This window comes from Callithrix jacchus, chromosome X (assembly GCF_049354715.1).
Source record: "Callithrix jacchus isolate 240 chromosome X, calJac240_pri, whole genome shotgun sequence".
In the NCBI taxonomy this organism is placed as follows: Eukaryota; Metazoa; Chordata; class Mammalia; order Primates; family Cebidae; genus Callithrix; species Callithrix jacchus.
In genome coordinates this window covers 15,638,918-15,660,200 of record NC_133524.1, presented here as the reverse complement: position 1 = coordinate 15,660,200, position 21,283 = coordinate 15,638,918, and the positions used below count along the sequence as shown (strand labels likewise).

Below are 21,283 nucleotides of genomic sequence, written 5' to 3'. Positions count from 1 at the left end.
GCGTGGATCACCTGAGGTCAGGAGTTCAAGACCAGCCTGACCAACATGGTGAAACCCCATCTCTACTAAAAATACAAAATTAGCTGGGCATGGTGGTACACGCCTGTAATCCCAGCTACTTGGGAGGCTGAGGCAAGAGAATTACTTGAACCCGGGAGGTGGAGGTTGCAGTGAGCCGAGATCCTGCCATTGCACTCCAGCCTGGGCAACAAGAGTGAAACTGTCTGAATGAAAAGAAAAAGGCCGGTGTGGTGGCTCATGCCTGTAATCCCAGCACTTCGGGAGGCTGAGGTGGGTGGATCACGAGGTCAGGAGATCAAGACCATCCTGACCAACATGGTGAAACCCCGTCTCTACTAAAAATACAAAAAAAATTTACCTGGGCTTGGTCGCACATGCCTGTATTCCCAGATACCCAGGAGGCTGAGGCAGGAGAATTACTTGAACCCAGGGGGCAGAGATTGCAGTGAACTGAGATCGCACCACTGCACTATAGCCTGGGTGATAGTGCGAGACTCCATCTTGAAAGGAAGGAGGGAAGGAAGGAAGGAAGGAAGGAAGGAAGGAAGGAAGGAAGGAAGGAAGAAAGGAAGGAAGGAAGGAAGGAAGGAGGGAAGGAGGGAAGGAAGGAAACAAACCAGTGAAAGTTGTGGGGTTTCTGATTAGGCATTTAACTTTTTAATGACGTGAAAACAATACAAGACGCTGCTACAGCATTGCTGATCTAGCATTCTAGATTTGATTAACCTGGTAAATGATTATATATATAGCATAATTCAAATTGACCACTAGACCAGAATTATTTTTTTTCTTTCTACCTAAAATTGTATTTTTTTTTCATTTGTAAAAAGTTGTTGGGGTTAGCAATCCCATTACTGGGTATATACCCAAAGGATTATAAATCGTTCTATTATAAAGACACATGCACACGAATGTTCATTGCAGCACTGTTTACAATAGCAAAGACCTGGAACCAACCCAAATGCCCATCAACGATAGACTGGACAAGGAAAATGTGGCACATATACACCGTGGAATACTGTGCAGCCACAAAAAATTATGAGTTAATGTCCTTTGTAGGGACATGGATGAATCTGGAAACCATCATTCTAAGCAAACTGACACAAGAACAGAAAATCAAACACTGCATGTTCTCACTCATAGGTGGATGTTGAACAATGAGAACACATGGACACAGGGAGGGGAGCATCACACACTGGGGTCTGTTGGGGGGGCCGTGGGGATAAATGCCAGACGTAGGTGACAGGGGGATGGAGGCAGCAAACCACATTGCCATGTGTATACCTTTGCAACAGTCCTGCATGATCTGTACATGTACCCCAGAACCTAAAGTACAATAAAAAAAAAGATGTTGGGGTTGCACAGGTCTCTGTTGGCTGTGGGGAAAGCTGTGCATAGATGGGGAAATATTCTTCAGTAGCACCTTAGGCATGAGTGTGAAGAGGATTCTTTGTGTTCATGTGTATGACTGTGTCTAAGTGAGTTGACATGGTGGGAACCATAGCCTCAAACTCACTTAAGACAGGAATTTGAAGCTCTAGATGTTTCTATGTGGTGAATTAATATAGCCTTAATGAAAACAAAGGGTTGGCACCTCATCTAGAGGTCAAAGGCCTTAACCAGACTACCTGACTAAGGCCTGAGGTGAGACTGAAGATAGTTCACGAAGACGAACATTACCATAAAATCGAGACTAGGTGATCTAAAAAAAAGTCAACAACATTGACATTTTCTAAGGAGAAAACCATTAAAAAAAATCACAGATTTTGCAAACTCTAAAATTTATCTCCTAATTCCATAGGGGATCATCTAAAGTTATTTGCTAAGTAAGAAACAATAAATAATGAAATCACATGTTACACCAATTAGAATTTGTTATCAACTCTCCCTCATGGATTTCAAGGTAATTTCCCGAGGCAGAGCAGTCCTGCTGGGAAGTAGTAAGGAATAGTAGAGTTTTGAAGCCTTTAATCAGTGGCTTTGGTCATAATTGCATATGATTTTGATTAAAAGCTTACCACTGCAATTTCAAAACTGAGTTTTATAAAAAGAGAAAAAGCAAATGGAAAGAAACATTTAAGTAGAATTTTAAATCAGGAATATTTTTATAAGTTGGTTTCTTGTTTTTTCAAGGATTCATGTTTAATTGTAGTGAATTAAATAATACCCATAATAATACTTGAGTAATTTATCTCTCATGTGTTCAGCCTTTAGGCTTTTAATACAAATATTAATAATCAGAAATTTTAAGAAAAGTTTTCTCGGGATAGAATGTTTTATTATGAGAAAGAAAATGGCAAACTTTAGGTAAACTATGTAGTATAATGTAGTGCTCCAGATAACTTCTATGTTTTTGGTGATTGAAGAAGCAACATATCAAGAAAATTGGTATTAAGGGGTGAAAAAAGATAAAGGATATGGAGAAGATGTTATAAGGGAATAATTTAGAGACTAGGATCACATCTCAAAAGATAATATTGTATGGGTATACTTCAAGCAGAGGTTCTTTCTATCCCTTCCTTTCCCACATATGGGAATTCAGAATAATCTCAGCAGAGTTCTTGAAAATGCAGTAAAAATAAAGAAGTTTGTCTATTATTGCATAACACATTACCCAAAACTTAGCTTAAAACAATATTGATCTCAGTTTCTGTGGGCCTAGATTGGTTTCTCAGAAATGCAGACCTGGCCTTGATTGGATTCTTTGCTTCAGATGTCTCCAGAGGCTGGCGTCGAGATGTTGGCTTGGGCTGCAGGCATCTCGGGGCTCAGCTGAAGGAGGGTGTGCTTTCAAGTTCAGTCAGCTGTGGTTTGCAGGACTCAATTCTTCACAGGCTGTGGGACTGAGGGTCTTAGTTCCTCACTGGCTATTGGCCAGAAGCTGTCCCAAGTTCCTTATAATGTAGACCTTTCTAACATGGTGGCCAACTAACACAGTAACAGAAAACCAAACACCCCGTGTTCTCACTCATAAGTGGGAGTTGAACAATGAGAACATACGAACACAAGGAGGGGAACATCACACACCAGGGCCTGTCAAGGGGTGGGGGACAAGGGGAGGTAGAGCATTAGGACAAATACCTAATGCATGTGGGGGTTAAAACCTAGATGACAGATTGATAGGTGCAGCAGACCACCATGGCACATGTGTACCTATATAACAACCTGCACATTCTGCACATGTACCCCAGAACTTAAAGTAAGATAAGTTTTTTAAAAAGCCTGCAAGTGGAGGAGAGAGAGAATGTGTGTGAGAAGCAGAGAGAGTGAGAGAGAGAAGAGAGCTTGCAAGAAGTAGAAAATTAAAGAAAGTTAAAAGAAATTTTAAAAGACTGCGATCTTTTTAAACATCATCATGGAACTGGCCCCCCATCACTCTTACTGTATTCTCTTCATGAGAAGCAAGTTACTAGGTCCAGCCCACACACAAGGAGAAGGGATTTACACAAGGGCATGACTATCATGAGCTGTGGCCCACTGGGGGTCAGTTTCAAAGCTGCCTACCATAAGAGATTTTCATCAGCACAATGTCCCCACATATAATAAACTCGACAGTTCTGTGGCAAGCTACAAGGAAGTCTTTGTAATATCTTCATCATAAAGTTGAATCGTTCCCCCAAAACACCTGTAGAAAGGCTATACTGCATTAAGTATCAAAGAGTCAAAATCTAGTTTAAAAAATAAATTTTGAGAGAAAAGCCAATAGTTTTACAAGAAAGTATATAATTTTTTTTATTCCCATAGGCTTGTTTCTTTTTTTCTTGTTACCTTCAAATTAACTATGGCCAGAGGATTGCTCATTCCATTAATATGAACAGGCTTATTTCATCATTTATATAAATAGCAGTATCAGCACCTGCAAATGAGAAAACTCTGATTTGAGGAAAGATTAGTTTCACTTCAATTTCCATTCATGCGTTTGCCAGATTTAAATCCTACTGTAGTTAAGCAACCAACAGAAACGTATTTCTTGATGATGCTAAAACCTACCTACACCTGGCTTCAAGTTGAAGAAATGCTATCCAGTTGTATCCTGTAAATTGCTTGATAAATAATATTTACATGTTATTTCTTTATATGCCTCTATTTACTTCCCTATTAGCCGTCTTCTCCAGATGTATCCAATGTAATTATGTATAGGATATTGTGTTCTACTTCAAAGGGAAATAAAATACTTACATTCTACAAAGGTATGGTATAAATGGGAAAGAACACAGATAATGGTTTTAATTTCTCTGCAAACAATCTTTAGTTAAAGGACTGACAAAAAATATCCATCTAGTAAAAGAAACAAACAGTAGAAATGAGAAAATGACTATGTTCTGCATAACCCCGGCACACATTGGTACATCAGAGCCATTCCATCTGCTAGCCCCAGTGAGCTTTCTCTCTGCAGTTATAGATGAAGAATGGCAAAGAACTCAGTGCAGCCCTAGAGAAACGTGTGTGGAGGTCGCCAGTGAGGTGGGGAAGAGTACCAACACATTCTTCAAGCCCCCTTGTGTGACCGTGTTCCGATGTGGTGGCTGTTGCAATGAAGAGAGCCTTGTGTGTATGAACACGAGCACCTCATATATTTCCAAACAGGTATGAGGACATCGGTAAGCCTGCCTTCTCCAAAGCTCTGATGATGACATTGTTGGTAGCTACAACAATCTTGTTGCCAAGCACTGTACTAAATGCTTTATGTGCGTAGTCACATTTAATCCCTGAAACAAGCCAAGAGGGTATTTTAGCCTTTTTTATAAATGAGGAAACTAAGGCTCAGAGAGGTAACTTACTTATCCAAGGTTACACAGCTGTTAAATAGCAGATTTGGGATTGAAACCCAGGTCTGTGGGAGGCCAGAGCCTGAACTCTTATCAGTTATTGTCTCTCTGATGCTATAATGTCAAGACACAGAAAACCATATGGCAGTTTACTAGGATAGGATGTTAAAAGGAATGAAGATAGCTGTGCTGTCTGGTGTATCCTTCAGGTTCTGTGTTGTTCAAATGGAGTGATTGAGAAAAGTTTAATGAAGGCTGTGGGCGGAATTGAGGGAAGACGGATGGGACAGTGAAGCACCTGAAGCTAGCAAAACGGGGGAGTTGCCCCCACCCTTAGACTTAGGAGACAGGGGGAGGGAGCAGTTACAGGAACCCAGGGGGAAAGTGGAGAAGAGGGTTGCTGGACTGGCCACTGTCAACCCTTAGCCTGGCAGGGAGTGGGGGCAGGGGCTGGGAGAGGCAAGAGGGTTTATAAATGCAGCCCATGGAGGGCAGTGTCCTGGGGCACAGAGCCTGATGGGGAAGGACGGAGAGAGAATGATGTCTCTGGAAGGGCAAAGAGAGAATATCTAGCACAAAAGATGTTTGGAAATAATTCTGCAGTTTCTATGAACAAATAATTCTGCCCTCTTTAATCTTATAAAACTCCCTTTGCTTAGTAGGTAAGTTTTCATTTCTCTGGTTACCATGTTTTTGTAAAATGTAATAAATGTTGCATATGAGAGCAGTAGTAACAAACATGGGAAAGCAATATTTAAAAACTGTGGATCAAACTACACTTTTTTGGTATCTTTTGCAAATTCCTTGAATGTTGATAAACTCATTTAATTGTCAATTTGCCTATATGATTTATTCTCCTTATAACTGTAAAAAGAGGTAGTACAAGAAAATTACATGCACTGAATATATCCATGTTAGGTAATTTTCTTAATGCTGATTTGTTTTGTTAATAGGTTTACTTGTCCTTAATTTTGTTCCTCCACCCTCTAAAATGTCCTTTAAACTGGAGAGTTTCTTTTTTAAAATTATTTTAGAGAATCTTGGAGCTCGTGCAAATTTTAACCTCTACTATTTGACGATTAGAAAAAAAAAATGACCCAAGTAGGGCTAAGCATCAATTCTCTGTAGAAACAACGCTTGCATAATGTAAGAGGGTTTAATTCACGATCATGTGATCCCCTAGAACGTAGCCAAAACATTGTGCAAGAAGATGAAGTTTATGCAAAGTAAACACTCCAAAAACACTCTCACTTAGACTCATGGAAGTTCCATTACATACTGAGAGGTCAGAATAAACACAACCTTAATGGATTGCTTCCACTTAATAGATAGTTGAGTACTTTATTTTTACTGCTGTACTCAACAAATGATTAATTTTGTAGAATGTACTTAAGTGTAAGTGTTCAGCTGTTTTTCTTTCCAAATATGCATTTTTGAACATTTTAATAGTTTTTAAAAAACTAGCTCTCCCCAAAGTTATGGACTATTTTGCAAACCACCTCTTAGAAACAAAGTGAACAAATGATAGTCTCTGTAGTAAGGACTATGTGGAATGGTGATTGAATGGACAATGCATTCAAATCAAGTTCAAACTTACTCACACATCATAGAACCACTCAAGAAAGTTGTACCATCTCTCTGAACATCTGTTTCTTCACCTGTACGATGGGGATAATAAAAACCCACCTTATAATATCGTTATAAGGGGTAAATGAATTAACATGAAAGAACCTACAACAGAACCTGGCCTATGGAAAACATAGGAAGAATGATATATATGTTAGCTATAATTATTGGTTTGGGCATGATGATCATGTACCAGTCAGGTATTAATAAACAATGCTGCATAACAAACACCCTAAAACTCAGTGGTTCCAAAAACAATGAGTTATTCTCACTTATGTATCTGAGGTTCCATTAATTTAGGGTGGATTGAGCTGGGCTTGACTCTAAGCTGCAGTGTGAGTCCAAGTTAGGTTCTGTGTTTCCCATCCCTTGGACCTGCAAGCCTACAGATCATGTTCTTCTCATGGCTACAGCATAAGTTTGAGGAAACAAGGCCACAAAACATGCACAGTTCAAATTTGTACTTGTGTCATGTGTGCTAACATCTCACTAGCCAAAGAAATTGATGTGGCCAAATACAGAGACAAGAGACTAGAAACTATTTCTTCCATAGAGATGATACGAGAAGGGATAAGTAAATCGTTTGAATAATAATCTATTCTGGTAAAATTATAAGGAAACTGCATACCTTTTTTTTTTTTTTTTTGAGACAGAATCTCACTCTGTCACCCAGGGTGGAGTGCAATGGTGTGCTCTCGGCTCACCGCAACCTCCACCTCCTGGGTTCAAGCAATTCTCCTGGCTTAGCCTTCCAAGTAGCTGGGATTACATGTGCATACCACCACACCCAGCTAATTTTTGTATTTTTAAGTAGAGACTGGGTTTCACCATGTTGGTCAGGCTGGTCTTGAACCCCTGACCTCATGATCTGCCCACCTCAGCCTCCCAAAGTGCTGGGATTACAGACATGAGCCACTGTGCCAGGGTGAAACTGCATGCCTTTAATCTCATTTAATCCTTACAATTTACACTCATATTTAAAGCAGGAGCAGGGATTAACAGTAACATTTCACAAGGGTATCAGTAATCAAAAAGTTAAGAGATTTGACCAAGCTTAAACACTTCATGAAGTTAGATAAGCCTGTTTAGTTCCATTCTTAATGGACAGCTTAAGCTAGTCATTGCCATAAATGACAAAGGCAAAAATTTAGACTAGAACAACTTTAAAAATAATATATAAAATTTAAAAGTCTATTATGGTTATCTTTCTCTGCTGTAGCTCTTTGAGATATCGGTGCCTTTGACATCAGTACCTGAAATAGTGCCTGTTAAAGTTGCCAACCATACAGGTTGTAAGTGCTTGCCAACAGCTCCCCGCCATCCAGTTGGATCTTCAATTATCAGAAGATCCATCCAGATCCCCGAAGAAGATCAGTAAGCATTTTTTTTGTACTGGATTATGCTTGTTCTTGCCTTCCTGTAACTGTGTGTAGAGGATATTTCATTAATTACAGAGTTATCACTTTCTCTTCAAATTATTCATCTTTTAGCTTCTAACATGAATCTACTGGTAATAACTTGCAAATACATGTTGCTATTAGATATATATTGTGGTAGGACCAAAAAGCTCAGTGTACTCGCAGACACATTTGTTCTTAATATGCAGTCTAATGTAGGTGTAAAACTGCTCTAGCCTCAAATTTGGCACATGTACCCTGGTTCCAGAAGAAGCCTTAAATAAAACTCATTTCAGGCTGTTTGAACATTTACATCATGAAATGAGAGAAAACAAAGAAGATTCCTGGAGTCGTTGGGAAGTGGCAAAACTAGCAGCATGTGAGTTTTGCAACTTTCCTTTTTAAAAAATTTATTTATTATACTTTAAGTTCTGGGGTACATGTGCAGATCGTGCAGGTTTGTTACATAGATATACATGTGCCATGGTGGTGGTTTGCTGCATCCATTGCCCCGTCATCTACATTAGGTATTTCTCTTAATGTTATCCCTCCCCAATCCCCACACCCCCTGCTATTCCTCCCCTAGCCCCTCACCCCCCAGGCCCCGGTGTGTAATGTTCCCCTCCCTGCGTCCGTGTGTTCTCATTGTTCAACACCCACTTATGAGTGAGAACATGTGGTGTTTGGTTTTCTGTTCTTGTGTCAGTTTGAATCTTTCCCCCTTAAGATTACTAAATGGAAAACCCTTATTTTAAATTAAAACGACTTAACAATAATTTGGCTTTGAAATTCTCTTGAGATTAATTTTGTGATTATTTACAAGGCCAATGATGACACTCTGAAGTATCCTGAAACCAAAAGTAAGGATCACTTATTTGAAGAAAATAAAAAGGATTTAATATAAAGAAAGAAGTAAAGGGTAACTGAATAGAAAGATAATTAGATACTTAGATTTTGCAAAAGTAAGGCAATAAATATATTGTGTGAGTGGCAAGTAAAAGAGTAAGCTGGTGATTAGTTAACATAGAGCCAAGAAGACACCTCCGCCCGTCTCCAGCAGACGAGAAAACTTGTAGAAAAGAAATACTTGGCTAGGTGCCGTGGCTCACACCTGTAATCCCAGCACTTTGGGAGGCCAAGGCGGGCGGATCACGAGGTCAGGAGATGGAGACCATCTGGCTAACATGGTGAAACCCCGTCTCTACTAAAAATACAAAAAATTAATTGGGCATGGTGGCACACGCGGGTAGTCCTAGTTACTTGGGAGGCTGAGGCAGGAGAATTGCTTGAGGTGGAGATTGCAGTGAGCTGAGATCACCCCACTGCACTCCAGCCTGAGACTCTGTCTCAAAACAAAAGAAAAGAAAAGCAACATTTATTTTCAAGATGTTCCCACTGTCTTGGCCAATGATTTTATCTTTATTTTAAGGAAAATAATCTTAGGAGGTATGTTAGAACAGATTTAATTTTGGTAAATAAACTGTTGGCAGCTATAATTTGCATAGTTTTAACATGTATCTTAAGATTACAATTTCCAAAATTACAGTTTAGTTTCTAAACATTTTCACATAGAATATTTATAATTACAGAATCATTATCTATAAGATGCAGTTCATAAATACAAATTAAGCTTCTTTAAAATCTTAACTCTTCTCACATCCTTATCATTTTCTGGTGAGAACATTTGAAATTTACTCTTAGCAATTTTGAAATCTACAATACATTATTATTATTGACTACAGTGACCATGCTGTGCAACAGAGCTGAAAAGCTTCTGTCTCCAACCTGAGATTAAAAAGCAAAAAATAAGTTTAAAAAATCGTAACTATTCTCTACTCAGAAATTCATTTAATGTTCCAAAGTGTGATTATCCTTGAAAGCGTTAAAATCTGGTTCATTGTTTTCTTTTCCTAGCTGTTCCCATCCCAAGAAACTCTGCCCTATTGACATGCTGTGGGATCGCAACAACTGTAAATGTGTTTTACAGGAGGAGAATCCACTTGCTGGAACAGAAGGTAATGATAGTAGTAGTAAAATAGTAACACTAATAATAAAAGTAGCAACAATAGCAGCAGACGTTATTGAGTACTTAGTATGACCAGGCAATGTTGTTAAGCACTTAGTATGACATACTTAGTATGACCAGGCAATGTTGTTAAGCACTTAGTATGACATACTTCGTATGACCAGGCAATGTTGTTAAGCACTTAGTATGACATACTTAGTATGACCAGGCAATGTTGTTAAGTACTTAGTATGACCAGGCAATGTTGTTAAGCACTTAGTATGACATACTTAGTATGACCAGGCAATGTTGTTAAGTACTTAGTATGACCAGGCAATGTTGTTAAGCACTTAGTATGACATACTTAGTATGACCAGGCAATGTTGTTAAGTACTTAGTATGACCAGGCAATGTTGTTAAGCACTTAGTATGACATACTTAGTATGACCAGGCAATGTTGTTAAGTACTTAGTATGACATACTTAGTATGACCAGGCAATGTTGTTAAGTACTTAGTATGACATACTTAGTATGACCAGGCAATGTTGTTAAGTACTTAGTATGACATACTTAGTATGACCAGGCAATGTTGTTAAGTACTTAGTATGACATACTTAGTATGACCAGGCAATGTTGTTAAGTCTTTTATATGTTTTACCTCATTTATTTCTCACAACCACCCTATAATATACTATTGTTATTTCTTTTTTTACAATTACAAAATGGACATACCAAGATATTGAGTAATTCCCTGAAGGTCACACAGCTGAGAGTGATAGAAGTGGTCAGATTCGGCCGGGCACGGTGGCTCACACCTGTAATCCCAGCACTTTGGGAGGCCGAGGCGAGTAGATCACGAGGTCAGGATATTGAGACCATCCTGGCCAGTATGGGGAAACCCCGTCTCTACTAAAGCACAAAAAATTAGCCGGGCGTGGTGGTGTATGCCTGTAGTCCCAGCTATTCGGGAGGCTGAAACAGAGGAATTGCTTGAACCTGGGAGGCAGAGGTTGCAGTGAGCCAAGATCGCGCCACTGCACTCCAGCCTAGCAACAGAGCAAGACTCTGTCTCAAAAAAAAAGAAGTGGTCAGATTCCAGAGCCCTCTGTACTATAATCTTTTGGTAAGTCCACCAATGCATCACTCTGCTTTTTAATCTCAAAGAAAAGCCCAGGGTGATTACAGCATCCTGAAGCAGTGAAATTGAAACGGGATGTTAAACTTGAATGAAAGCTGCTTCAGAACTAAACGCTAGTCAACTGCAGTTTACTAATTTATTTGTATGAGAGTCTCACAGGAACAGAAAGTAATTTTGGACTTTGTTTCTGTCAACTGCATCATATGAAAACATGCCAGTAATTCAAAAAAAAGAAATGGGGAATAAGAGAAAACTTTTTTTGGAATTAGAGCAAAGCAAAAGCAAAATATGGCTATTGGTCTAAGGAGAGTTGGGAGCAAAATGAGATATAGGCAATTGTCGTTGCTAGTAATCCATAACTCTGTGACTTTGGTTGATGAACATTTGCTTGAAAATGAATGCATTTTAATTTATTTTCCAGGGAGCTTTACATGGTTACACCAGAAAAAAAAAGTTCACAAGTAGTCATGTAGTTTTACCCTTGCTTGTTTTAAACTATGATCTACAAGGAAGAGCAGTGAGGGCTAACCTCTAAGAAATCTATCCTAGAAACTGTAAATAGCAACCAACTGCCCATTCTTCTGCCTCTCAGCTTCCTTCTGCATGTTTTCACAAAAGCTCAGCCCAGACTGTGTGGGGAAATGTAATATTTATGTAGTTTAAATGCCCAGGCCGATCTTGAATGTTCTTTACACCCTTCCCACCAAGTATTCAGCCATCCTCTACCAGAACATACATCAGTTATGTGGAGACTTGCCATCTACTGAGGCAGCACCAAGGAGTGGACACACTCCTGTTGTTATACTGAACTGAAATCTCTCTCGAACAGACCAGACTGCCCAATGGGATACAATGAGTCATATACGTAACTTACATTTTACATTACTCACATTAAAAAGCTAAAAAGAATCAGGTAAAATTTATCTTAATATATTTTATTTAATCCAATCTATCCAATATACTATCATTTCAACATGCAATCAATATAAAAAAATTTATGAGCTAGCCTACATTCTTTGTGCTAAGTCTTTGAAATCCAGTGTGTGTTGTATACTTACAGCACATCTCAATTTGGACTCTCTATTTCATGCCCAATAATCACATATGCCCCATAGCTACCTTGTTGGACAGCCCAGTTCAAAAGCATCAACTCATTAGTTCAGGTTTTACCCTATAGAGCCATTGAAAGCAAATCTAATTATTTCCCCATGAGACTCATGTTTTAATATTGTTAGTCATTGTGGGATTGATGGTGGCTCATACCTGTAATCCTAGCCCTTTGGGAGGCCAAGATGGGAGGATCACTTGAGGTCAGGAGTTTGAAAACCAGCCTGGCCAACATGGCGAAACCCCATCTCCATTACCAAAAAGAAAAAGAAAATAGCTTAGTGTGGTGATGTGTGCCTGTAGTCCCAGCTACTTGGGAGGCTGAGGCATGAGAATCTCTTGAACCTGAGAGGCAGAGGTTGCAGTGAGCCAAGATCACACCATGGCACTCGGGCCTGGGTGACAGAGTGAGATTCTGCCTCAGAAAAAAAAAAAAAAAAAAAGAAAAGAAAAGAAAACAAAGTTACTCTAGGAAGGGCAATATATTTAGAGCTTAAAGACTCTTCTAGCTGAGGATCTCCTGGCACAAAGCCTCTTAGACAGTTTTGTATGCAGGAGGTTTGTAGGAAGGCACAAGGCATTAACGGGTAAAGAGAGAAGCAACACACCAGCGCAGTTGCTAAGAGGCATTAGCCTAATCTAACTGGAAGTTGAAGCTGGGACCCACTGTGGGGATATGTCTCAAATCTAGGTGAAGAGCCTGAGTCCTGTGGACCATTAACTGGCTGCCTTGAAGAGGGGATGTAGCCTTAGGTGAGGCAGCTGATTTCTGCTGGAGATAATTCTTGGCAAGGCACTCAGCCAGTACACATGTATAGAGGGTGGAAAGAGGAATAGGGAAGAAGTGAAGTGCTGCTCTAAGCAGCGGGGATCTGAGCCCTCAGGGCTGGAGGTGAGAGAACATTCTGGAAGAAGTTCAGCATGGTGGGGATATAACGGGAGGGGAAGTAACAGGAAGGGGTGGTTAGATGTGAGAGGAGGAGCCTGACAGGCTCATAGGGGTAGAACAGAAGGACCTTGTAAATCTTGGATGTGATACTAATGACAAAGGAAACCACACAACTGGCTCAAGCAGGAGAGTGACAGGACCAATTAGAATTTTAACAAAATCATAGCAGCAACAGTGTAGAAGAGGATGGGTTGACTTGGGGCAGGGAAGGCGGCAGGAAACCTTTTGGGAAGTTGTAGCACTGATGGGATTGAGAGGTGCAGGGTGGACTGGATCACAATTGTTTCTCATCCTCATCTCCCGTAAGTCCCCAGTGTGGGCCAAGTTCACATTCATTTCTCAGTGGCCCTATTAAACTGATGACATTTACCGAGCTTACTGCTCACTGTACCTTTTTTCCATACATGTGACTGTTAAGTCAACTGCCTTTTCTACAACGACTTCTCTGGCCCAGATGAGCACATTTAGGTTAGTGAATCCAAGTCTAATTTAATTGCATCTTGTTAGATTTAGGTCATTGCTCTAAACTGTTAAAACAAACTATACAAAACAAATAAATAAATAAATAGAGGAGGTCCCAATACTGTATTTAAAAATATTTAATATGTCATTTTCTTCATGAAGAGAGCCACAATTTCAAGAATTTATTTTGAAAATTTCTATCCCTTTATTGATAAAAATGGTAAAAGGAACAAAGCTGAGAACAGAACACATCATCAAACTCCCTAGGGATGGAAATCAGTATATACTACTTCAGGATGTCACCCTCAGCTATTGCTGTTCCACCGCCAATTCTCTTGCGTCCAGTTTCTGTTCCTTGTAACTTGGCTATGAGGGTGTGAGCACAGCCCCTGCCAAACAGCCTGCTGAAGTTCTGCAAACACCTTGTGGGTTGTGTTTCCCTAAACCACCCTGTCCAACAGTGGTCTTGGGCCTGTCTGAAGTATTCTGAGTGTACCTCTGCTGCCACCTAGTGATCATTGCAAATTTTTAAAAAGCATCTTCATCCTTTAACAAGTTATTCTTGCCTTGCCCCCAAATGACATCTGCCCCACGGGCATATGACTTACAAAGGTCACACTTTTCCTCTTCACAAAGTTCAAAATGAAGACTTGCTAGATTTAGTCTTTCAGCACCCATTCTCAAACATCATCCATTACAGAACAGTAAAAGTATAAAATTGAACAACATGAGATTGTCATTTTCATATGTCATTAGTAGTCAGATATTGGCAAGAATATATGGTTTAACCCAATATCTTGGGATGCTGGACGGGATTCTCAGAGCCACCATACTTCAGCCTGCTTTAGGATCCTTTTATTACACCAAGTAAAGCCAACAAACGTCCACTGAGTGCCGATTTTATACCAGAACAATGAGACCTGCTCCTCCCCCTTCTGGACATTTTACTTAATGGGGGAAACATAGAAGTAAACAGATAAATGTAATCACTGCAAGAAAAAAACGGACAGAAATACGCACAGGGTAAGGGCACTTAACTAAACCTGCGGACATTGGGAAGGACGTCAGGGGGAAGGGACGACAGAGGGAAAGACAAGGCCAAAAGCATGGAGCTGAGAGGCACTGGCATATCAGGGCAACAGAAGGTACTGTCATTTGGTGTGAATGGAACACACAGGATATATGAGAGTGAGAAACAGAAGATGCGTCTGTGAGGTTATTATGGTCCAGTTTATGGAGGGTCTTGTATGTCCTGGTAGGAAAATTGGTTTTTACTGTGGGAAGGGAAACTTTTAATGCATTTAAAGCAGTGACGTGACTTGGTTTGCATTTGTTAATCATGTGAAAAATAAGCTGGAAGCATAAAACTTGTGGTGGTGAGATGACTGACAGAGCAACAGCCATCTACTCAAGAAACACAAGGTACTGACCAGTGGCAGCAGCAATGGAAAAGAAAGAACAAATTTAGAGAGGCAGAACTGAGTGGACATGATGCTCAGACTTACCAGAGCAGGCGAGTCAAGAATGAAGTTGCCATTCCCTAAATGAGACAAACTGGGAGAGAAGCAGGTTTGGGGAGAAAATTACTAAACATGTATGTCCCTCCAAAGCCTTCAAGAGTGCTAAAGGGACAGAGTCAAGTTATTCCAAAGTTTCTGTCTCTTCCATTAATTTTGCAATGAATTTCAACTTGTTAATCAGAATTGGATTTGGAGGAGTAGCCATTCAATTGTTTTATACACCTTCTAGAAATATCTCTCAGCTGAGTATGTCAAAAACTTCTCAGTTCCTACCCTTTACCTAAATGTATCATCCAGCAGATGTGGGTGGAATCAAATTTCATTGTTGCTGCTGTATCTTTTACACTAGTATTATGATCTGCAGTGAGTGCATGCATTACCTCTGCCTGGTCTAGAACATCTGAGGTGTATTTCTACAACACCAATTATTTTGTTTGTCTCTCCTTTTAATCTCCACCAAAAAAATGGGGACAACTACACTCATAACCCTTAGACATCCTACATTTTATTACTAATACTTGGTTGTGGAAGTCTGCTTTTAACAAGTCATCAACATAAAAATCTCTAAAAATATTTCATCAAAAATATTCAGCTTATGGTATTTTAAAAATCATAAACCTAAGAAAACACATAAACCTGCATTTGTATTATGAAATCAGAAATTAATCTTCCTTACCTAAGGAAGATTAGGAACAGAAAAAATTAGGAACGTAAATCTATAAGAAGGAGATTGGGTGAATCCAAGTTACTTACGGATGATGTAAAATATACCATCAACTTTTGTGATCAAACTGATCAACACATTTCTGTTTCTCTGTAGACCAGTCTCACCTTCAGGAACCAGCTCTCTGTGGGCCACACATGAAGTTTGATGAAGATCGTTGCGAATGTGTCTGTAAAACACCATGTCCCAAAGATCTGATCCAGCACCCCAAAAACTGCAGTTGCTTTGAGTGCAAAGAAAGTCTGGAGAGCTGCTGCCAGAAGCACAAGCTATTTCACCCTGACACCTGCAGGTAAATGCCTTGAGTCGTCTTGCCTTTACTCATTGACATTTAATGTAAATGCCATTTTAATTTGGTGGGATTCCTTAGTAAGCAATTTTTTCCCTTAGAGTCTGAGTCCCTTTTTGATAATAGAACAGAGGTTTGGCAGCTAAAGAATAAGCAAGAGTATACAGTGATGATTAATCATGATATTAAGAAAAGCCTGCCTCTTATTATGGGCTTAGAACTCTTAAACAATGAGGAAATTGATAAAAATTTAAGCAATTATTAGGATATTGCTTAATAATAATATTTTAGGAAGGGGAGGTTTCAGATAATCAAACTCTTTGGTTCAATCTCTCATTGTATATGCCTATATATGTTTATTTGTTTCTTTCTTTAATGGAGGAAATATCACTGGATTTATATAGCAAGGGATTTATTGATGAATAGAACACTTGGAGGTTACTTACTGATTAGGCTTTAATAGATTTTGAATCCATGTGGGATAACCATGCAGGATTTTCAACTGACATTTTAAATATATGTCTGAAAATTTTACTCTGAAAACTTAATCAAATCAGAACAGAGTAATTCTTTTGAATTCAGTCATTGATTCTGAATTCTCTTATTTTCTTTTGCAACAGCTGTGAGGACAGATGCCCCTTTCATACCAGATCATGTGCAAATGGCAAACCAGCGTGTGCAAAGCACTGCCGCTTTCTAAAGGAGAAAAAGGCTGCCCAGGGGCCCCACAGCCAACAGAATCCTTGATTCAGTTTTCCAAGTTCCACATCCCTGTCATTTTCAACAGCACACTGCTTTGCCAAGTTGCTGTCACTGTTTTTTTTTCCAGGTGTTAAAAAAGATTCATTTTACACATCACCACAGTGAGTCCAGACCAACCTTCCATTCACACCAGCTAAGGAGTCCCTGGTTCATTGATGGATGTCTTCTAGCTGCAGATGCCTCTGCACTCCAAGGAATGGAGAAGAGGGGACCCATGTAATCCTTTTGTTTAGTTTTGTTTTTGTTTTTTGGTGAATGAGAATGGCGTGCTGGTCATGGAATGACAGGTGCCATATGATTGATTACTCAGAGCTGATGAGGAAAACTGTAGTCTGTGAGTCCTTCGCTAATCGCAACTCTTGTGAATTATTCTGATTCTTTCTTATGCATAATTTGATTTGTATGATCAGTACTGACTTTCTAATTACTGTCCAGCTTATAGTTTTCCAGTTTAATGAACCGCCCTCTGATGTTTTATTTAAGTGTATTTAAAGAAAATAGAAAATAAACACCATTATTCAAGCCATAGAATTTTATGTTATTTGATATGTTTCCATTCTAAATTTACGCTAAAGGAAAAGCATTTTAAAGAAAAGAAAAGAATCTTGAAGTAGAATGTGCAGGGAGGGACACAAACACTGGACCTCAGTTTTGGGAAGCCAAGGGAATAGCTCTCAGAAGGGTTAAGATCGTAAATGAGGCTAAGCAAATGTGACCCAAGAATCCACTGCAAATCACTCTGTGCTTTGAGATTAAATTGAACTTAACCTGATCCCCATCCCATGGCAGAGGGGAACCCACCCATGCCCTTGGTGTCTTTGAGAGTTTGCATTTTTTCTGGCCACCTCTGACTCCCAGTTTCTGCGCTTACTCAGCTCTCAGTGTCATGGACATCCCATCTCATGACAACACAGTTCTTCTCTTTGTTCTACAGCTATCCAGAAAGCAAGCACAAAGCTTTTTTCCTCAAAGAACTCCTACATCTAATTTGTTGGTGACGTAGACTTTATTGAAATTTTGGCAAAACAGACGAATTTTAGCAGCATTATTAGCTAATTAGATTATATATTAGCTAATTAGATTATATATTATTAGCTAATTAGATTATATATTAAATGACTTCAAATTAATCTCTGCATAGTATCTTGCATTGATAGATATGTATAGAGACACACATAATCCATTATGGTACTTACAACACATTTGTGTAAATAGTTGTGTTCCTGTTTATCTCCCCACCATACTGTGACCTCATTATGATCGGAAACCGTGTCCTGATCAAGTTTGTGTAACCCAAGTTTCTCAGGCCAGGACACCCTGGAGCAGTCCAATCGCAAGGAGAAAGACAATGATAAACAAATGTAACAGTAAACAAATATAGCCCAATGGTAGTGGCATTGTTTGATCCTGGCCCAAATCCCTACCCTTCCTCTGCCAGGGTTCCTAATCAGTTCCTGAATTATCCCTTCATCCACTGAAATTCTCTGAAACCTGGGGCTTCAGGTCCTTTGATGCTCCCCTGGCTTTAGTTCTCAGTCCCTGCCCTGGAGACATGAGCTAACGTTCACCAGGCCTTGGAACCAGTCCCCACTGTGCTGCCCTTGTCATTGCTCTTGTTATTTACTGGTGCCAACCCAGTCACTCCTCTCCTGTCACTGTTCATCTTGCCCTCACTTTTTGACCTTGATGTCAACAGGCTTTTTCCTCCTTGTTTTACTGTACTTTTAATCAGGCTTCTGAAAATGCTTGCACATAACTTAGTTTTTTAGGCATACTCAGCATTCGACTCTTTGCCTTTTCATTCAGTTTCCAGCACTCCCCAGTTCTCCATGATATTTGGTTAAATTCCTTGGAGATCTGGGGTAGAAGACAATTCAAGGATACTACACAATTAAAGGAGTTACTTTGCTTATCCTTGACTGGTAAAAAGAGGAGATGAATCACTAAGGATAAAACACCCTAATTTAAGGACAGACTTTGCCACCTAAACACATTGTAAGCCTGAACAATGTCATCAAGCCTCAGTTTTCTCATCTGTCAAATGTAGATGATAATCTCATTTCCCTAAACCTCAGAATTGATAACTTCATTAGACTTACGATTAGTGAAAAAAAAAAATTGCACAATACAACGTACCTTATAGCTCAAAGGAATTATTTCTAAGGAAAGAAGCAATACTGTGAGCAAATCTCAGAAGCTTGGGACCTCTGAGACATTCTTAGCTTATCTTGGATCTGTCCTAAAACCACTCAAACCACGTTTTGGCTTGAAATGCCTCTGGCTTCATAATTGCCATTTAGATGGAGATATCACAAGGAATTCTAAGCGAAGCCGAAACTAAATGTGATCTGGCTTTGTGCTTCTAAAACCCCTCCCTCTGCTTCCTCCTCAACTCCCAGTTACCATCAAAATCTGCACTTACATCCCTGAGGCTGGGTCAGAATGGATCTGGCCCTTGAGGGCGGAGGTGGGGGTAACGGGCCTGTTTCTTTATTAAGGTTCACTAGGCATTGCACAGGAATATTTGTCACACTAACAGCCCTGGAACGTGAGCTGAAAATTCTCAACTTGTTGCAAAACAAAAGTATGTGAGAAACTCCAAGAACTTTAAGCAAACATAATAAATGCCAGCAATGCATGATGTCCCTGATTAAGCCACAGGGCCAGAGAACTATTAATGAGACAGCACATATTGTAAATCTGTGACTAAAACAGTGTGGTAGGAGGCCCTTTAGAGATGGAAACAGATTAGGCAGCATGATGATCACGGCTGAATGAAGATTAAAACACTGAGATATGTGATAATGGAAAGTATACAAACATTACATTTTAAGGCCCTTAAGAAAGGCCACAGTTCATTGAATTTATGACCTTAATACATTTGGTCATTTGGTCAGCAAGAGCTGGACTTTGTCTAATTTAGTCTTAACCCTCAGTGTGAAAACAATGTCTTGCATATATTAGGTACTCGATAAATAACTAATAACTAATAAATTATTACATTGATTTTGTGGCCAGCAAATGAAATTATCTCTTAAAAAAAGTGAAGACTAATTTTACATAACTCATGTTTTTTAAACTCACTAAATTATATTCATGTCTGAATTATTCAGATGTTGCAACTCTAGAAAGGAATTTAATTAATAATCTATTCTCAAAATATTTATGAAATGAAAAGGAGCAAAAAAAATTCTGTTATTTGACCCTTAGTAATGGCTTAGTGAAAGAAAGTCTACCTTTCATAATTTTATCACTGATATTGTTTGGTCTGAAACAGAGGTCGGTAAGCAGTGGCCCACAGGCCAATTTCTGCTCAGTCTCTGTTGTTTTGTAAATGCTGTTTATTGAAACACAGTCATGCTCATTTGTCAATGTGTTATCTATGGCTACTTTTACTCTACAGCAGCAGAGTTGAGTAGTTGGGGACAGAGACTGTATGGCTTGCAATGCCTAAAATATATACTCTTTCATCCATTACAGAAAATATTAGTCTACCCCTTGTGTAAAATATTTCTTATTTTATCACATGCCATCAATGAACATTACATATAATGAATTAGACTGCTTCTTGAACCCCTATAAGAAATGGCATTGTTACCTTGCCTTGATTGGTTGTTGGAATCAACTGGCCTCACCTTATTTGAGTCATTGTGTAGTGTGCAACCCAATGAAGCCAAGAAGTAACAATGATTTACATTTCAGCTCTCCACAATTTAAATAAAGTCATGGATACATTTACTGATGGGTTCTTATTATGTTTGTGGTATATCTCTAAAACGTTAGCATTGATGGCATGGAATCTGAATAGAGATAGCATATAAACATTTTAGTTTTTTTTTCTTTCTTTCTTCCAATGTCCTGGGTAAACTAAACACTCCTGAAGAGTAATGGGATTTTTTTTTAAAGCATAAGCTCACAAGGACAGGGTTAATGGTAAAGTCGACAGAAAAGACAAGGTTCTGAAAGCTGAAAAGCACATAGATGAGTTGTGAATGATTTGGCAGACCTGAAAAAAAATAATTTAAGCCAACAGTTGGGAAAGATGAGTTCCAAAAAGTCTCAGAAGTGGGTGTCCCAAGCACCTCTAGAAGTGGGAAGGATGAGAGGGGTGCTAAGATGAGGTTCAGTCCAAACATCTGTATAAGAAACAGTTTGATCCCAAATCTCCCACATTCCCTATGGTGGAGTGATGCTCCTTCCAAGCCCAGGCAAAAGATGGGTTATTAGTCACTTGGTGAAGGTAAAAGAGAGAGCACCTGGACTGGGAGATACCTGACATCCATGAGGGCAGGGTGCTGAACTAACAAGAGGATTAAGTGAATCTGTACATACCAGATGCTGGGGTCCTCAGTCTTGGTCCCTCTATGTGCAACTACAATGCAGGCAGTTGGATCTGTACTTGGAAAGTATTTCTCTAGGGGGCATCTCACCAGCCTAACAGAAAAGACCTAACAAGGACTGAAATTAGCTGGGGGAGGGATTATCAATGGAACAGCCCAATCAGGTCAACAAGC

The 21,283-nt window shown here is 39.4% G+C and overlaps 1 protein-coding gene across 3 annotated transcripts in view; it reads left to right on the top strand.

Moving 5' to 3' along the window:
- VEGFD (vascular endothelial growth factor D) overlaps positions 1-17,295 on the top strand; it is a 39,188-nt gene extending 21,893 nt beyond the window's left edge. For 2 of the 3 annotated variants that reach the window (XM_008988985.5, XM_002762646.6), the window contains exons 3-7: positions 4,418-4,608; positions 7,636-7,790; positions 9,728-9,828; positions 15,815-16,010; positions 16,628-17,295. In XM_008988985.5, coding sequence (XP_008987233.1) covers positions 4,418-4,608; positions 7,636-7,790; positions 9,728-9,828; positions 15,815-16,010; positions 16,628-16,754 — 770 coding nt within the window. In that variant the 3' untranslated portion in view covers positions 16,755-17,295. The remainder of the gene's footprint in view (positions 1-4,417; positions 4,609-7,635; positions 7,791-9,727; positions 9,829-15,814; positions 16,011-16,627) is intronic. The other variant, XM_008988986.5, reaches the window with a different exon arrangement.
- The last annotated feature ends 3,988 nt before the right edge of the window (positions 17,296-21,283 follow it).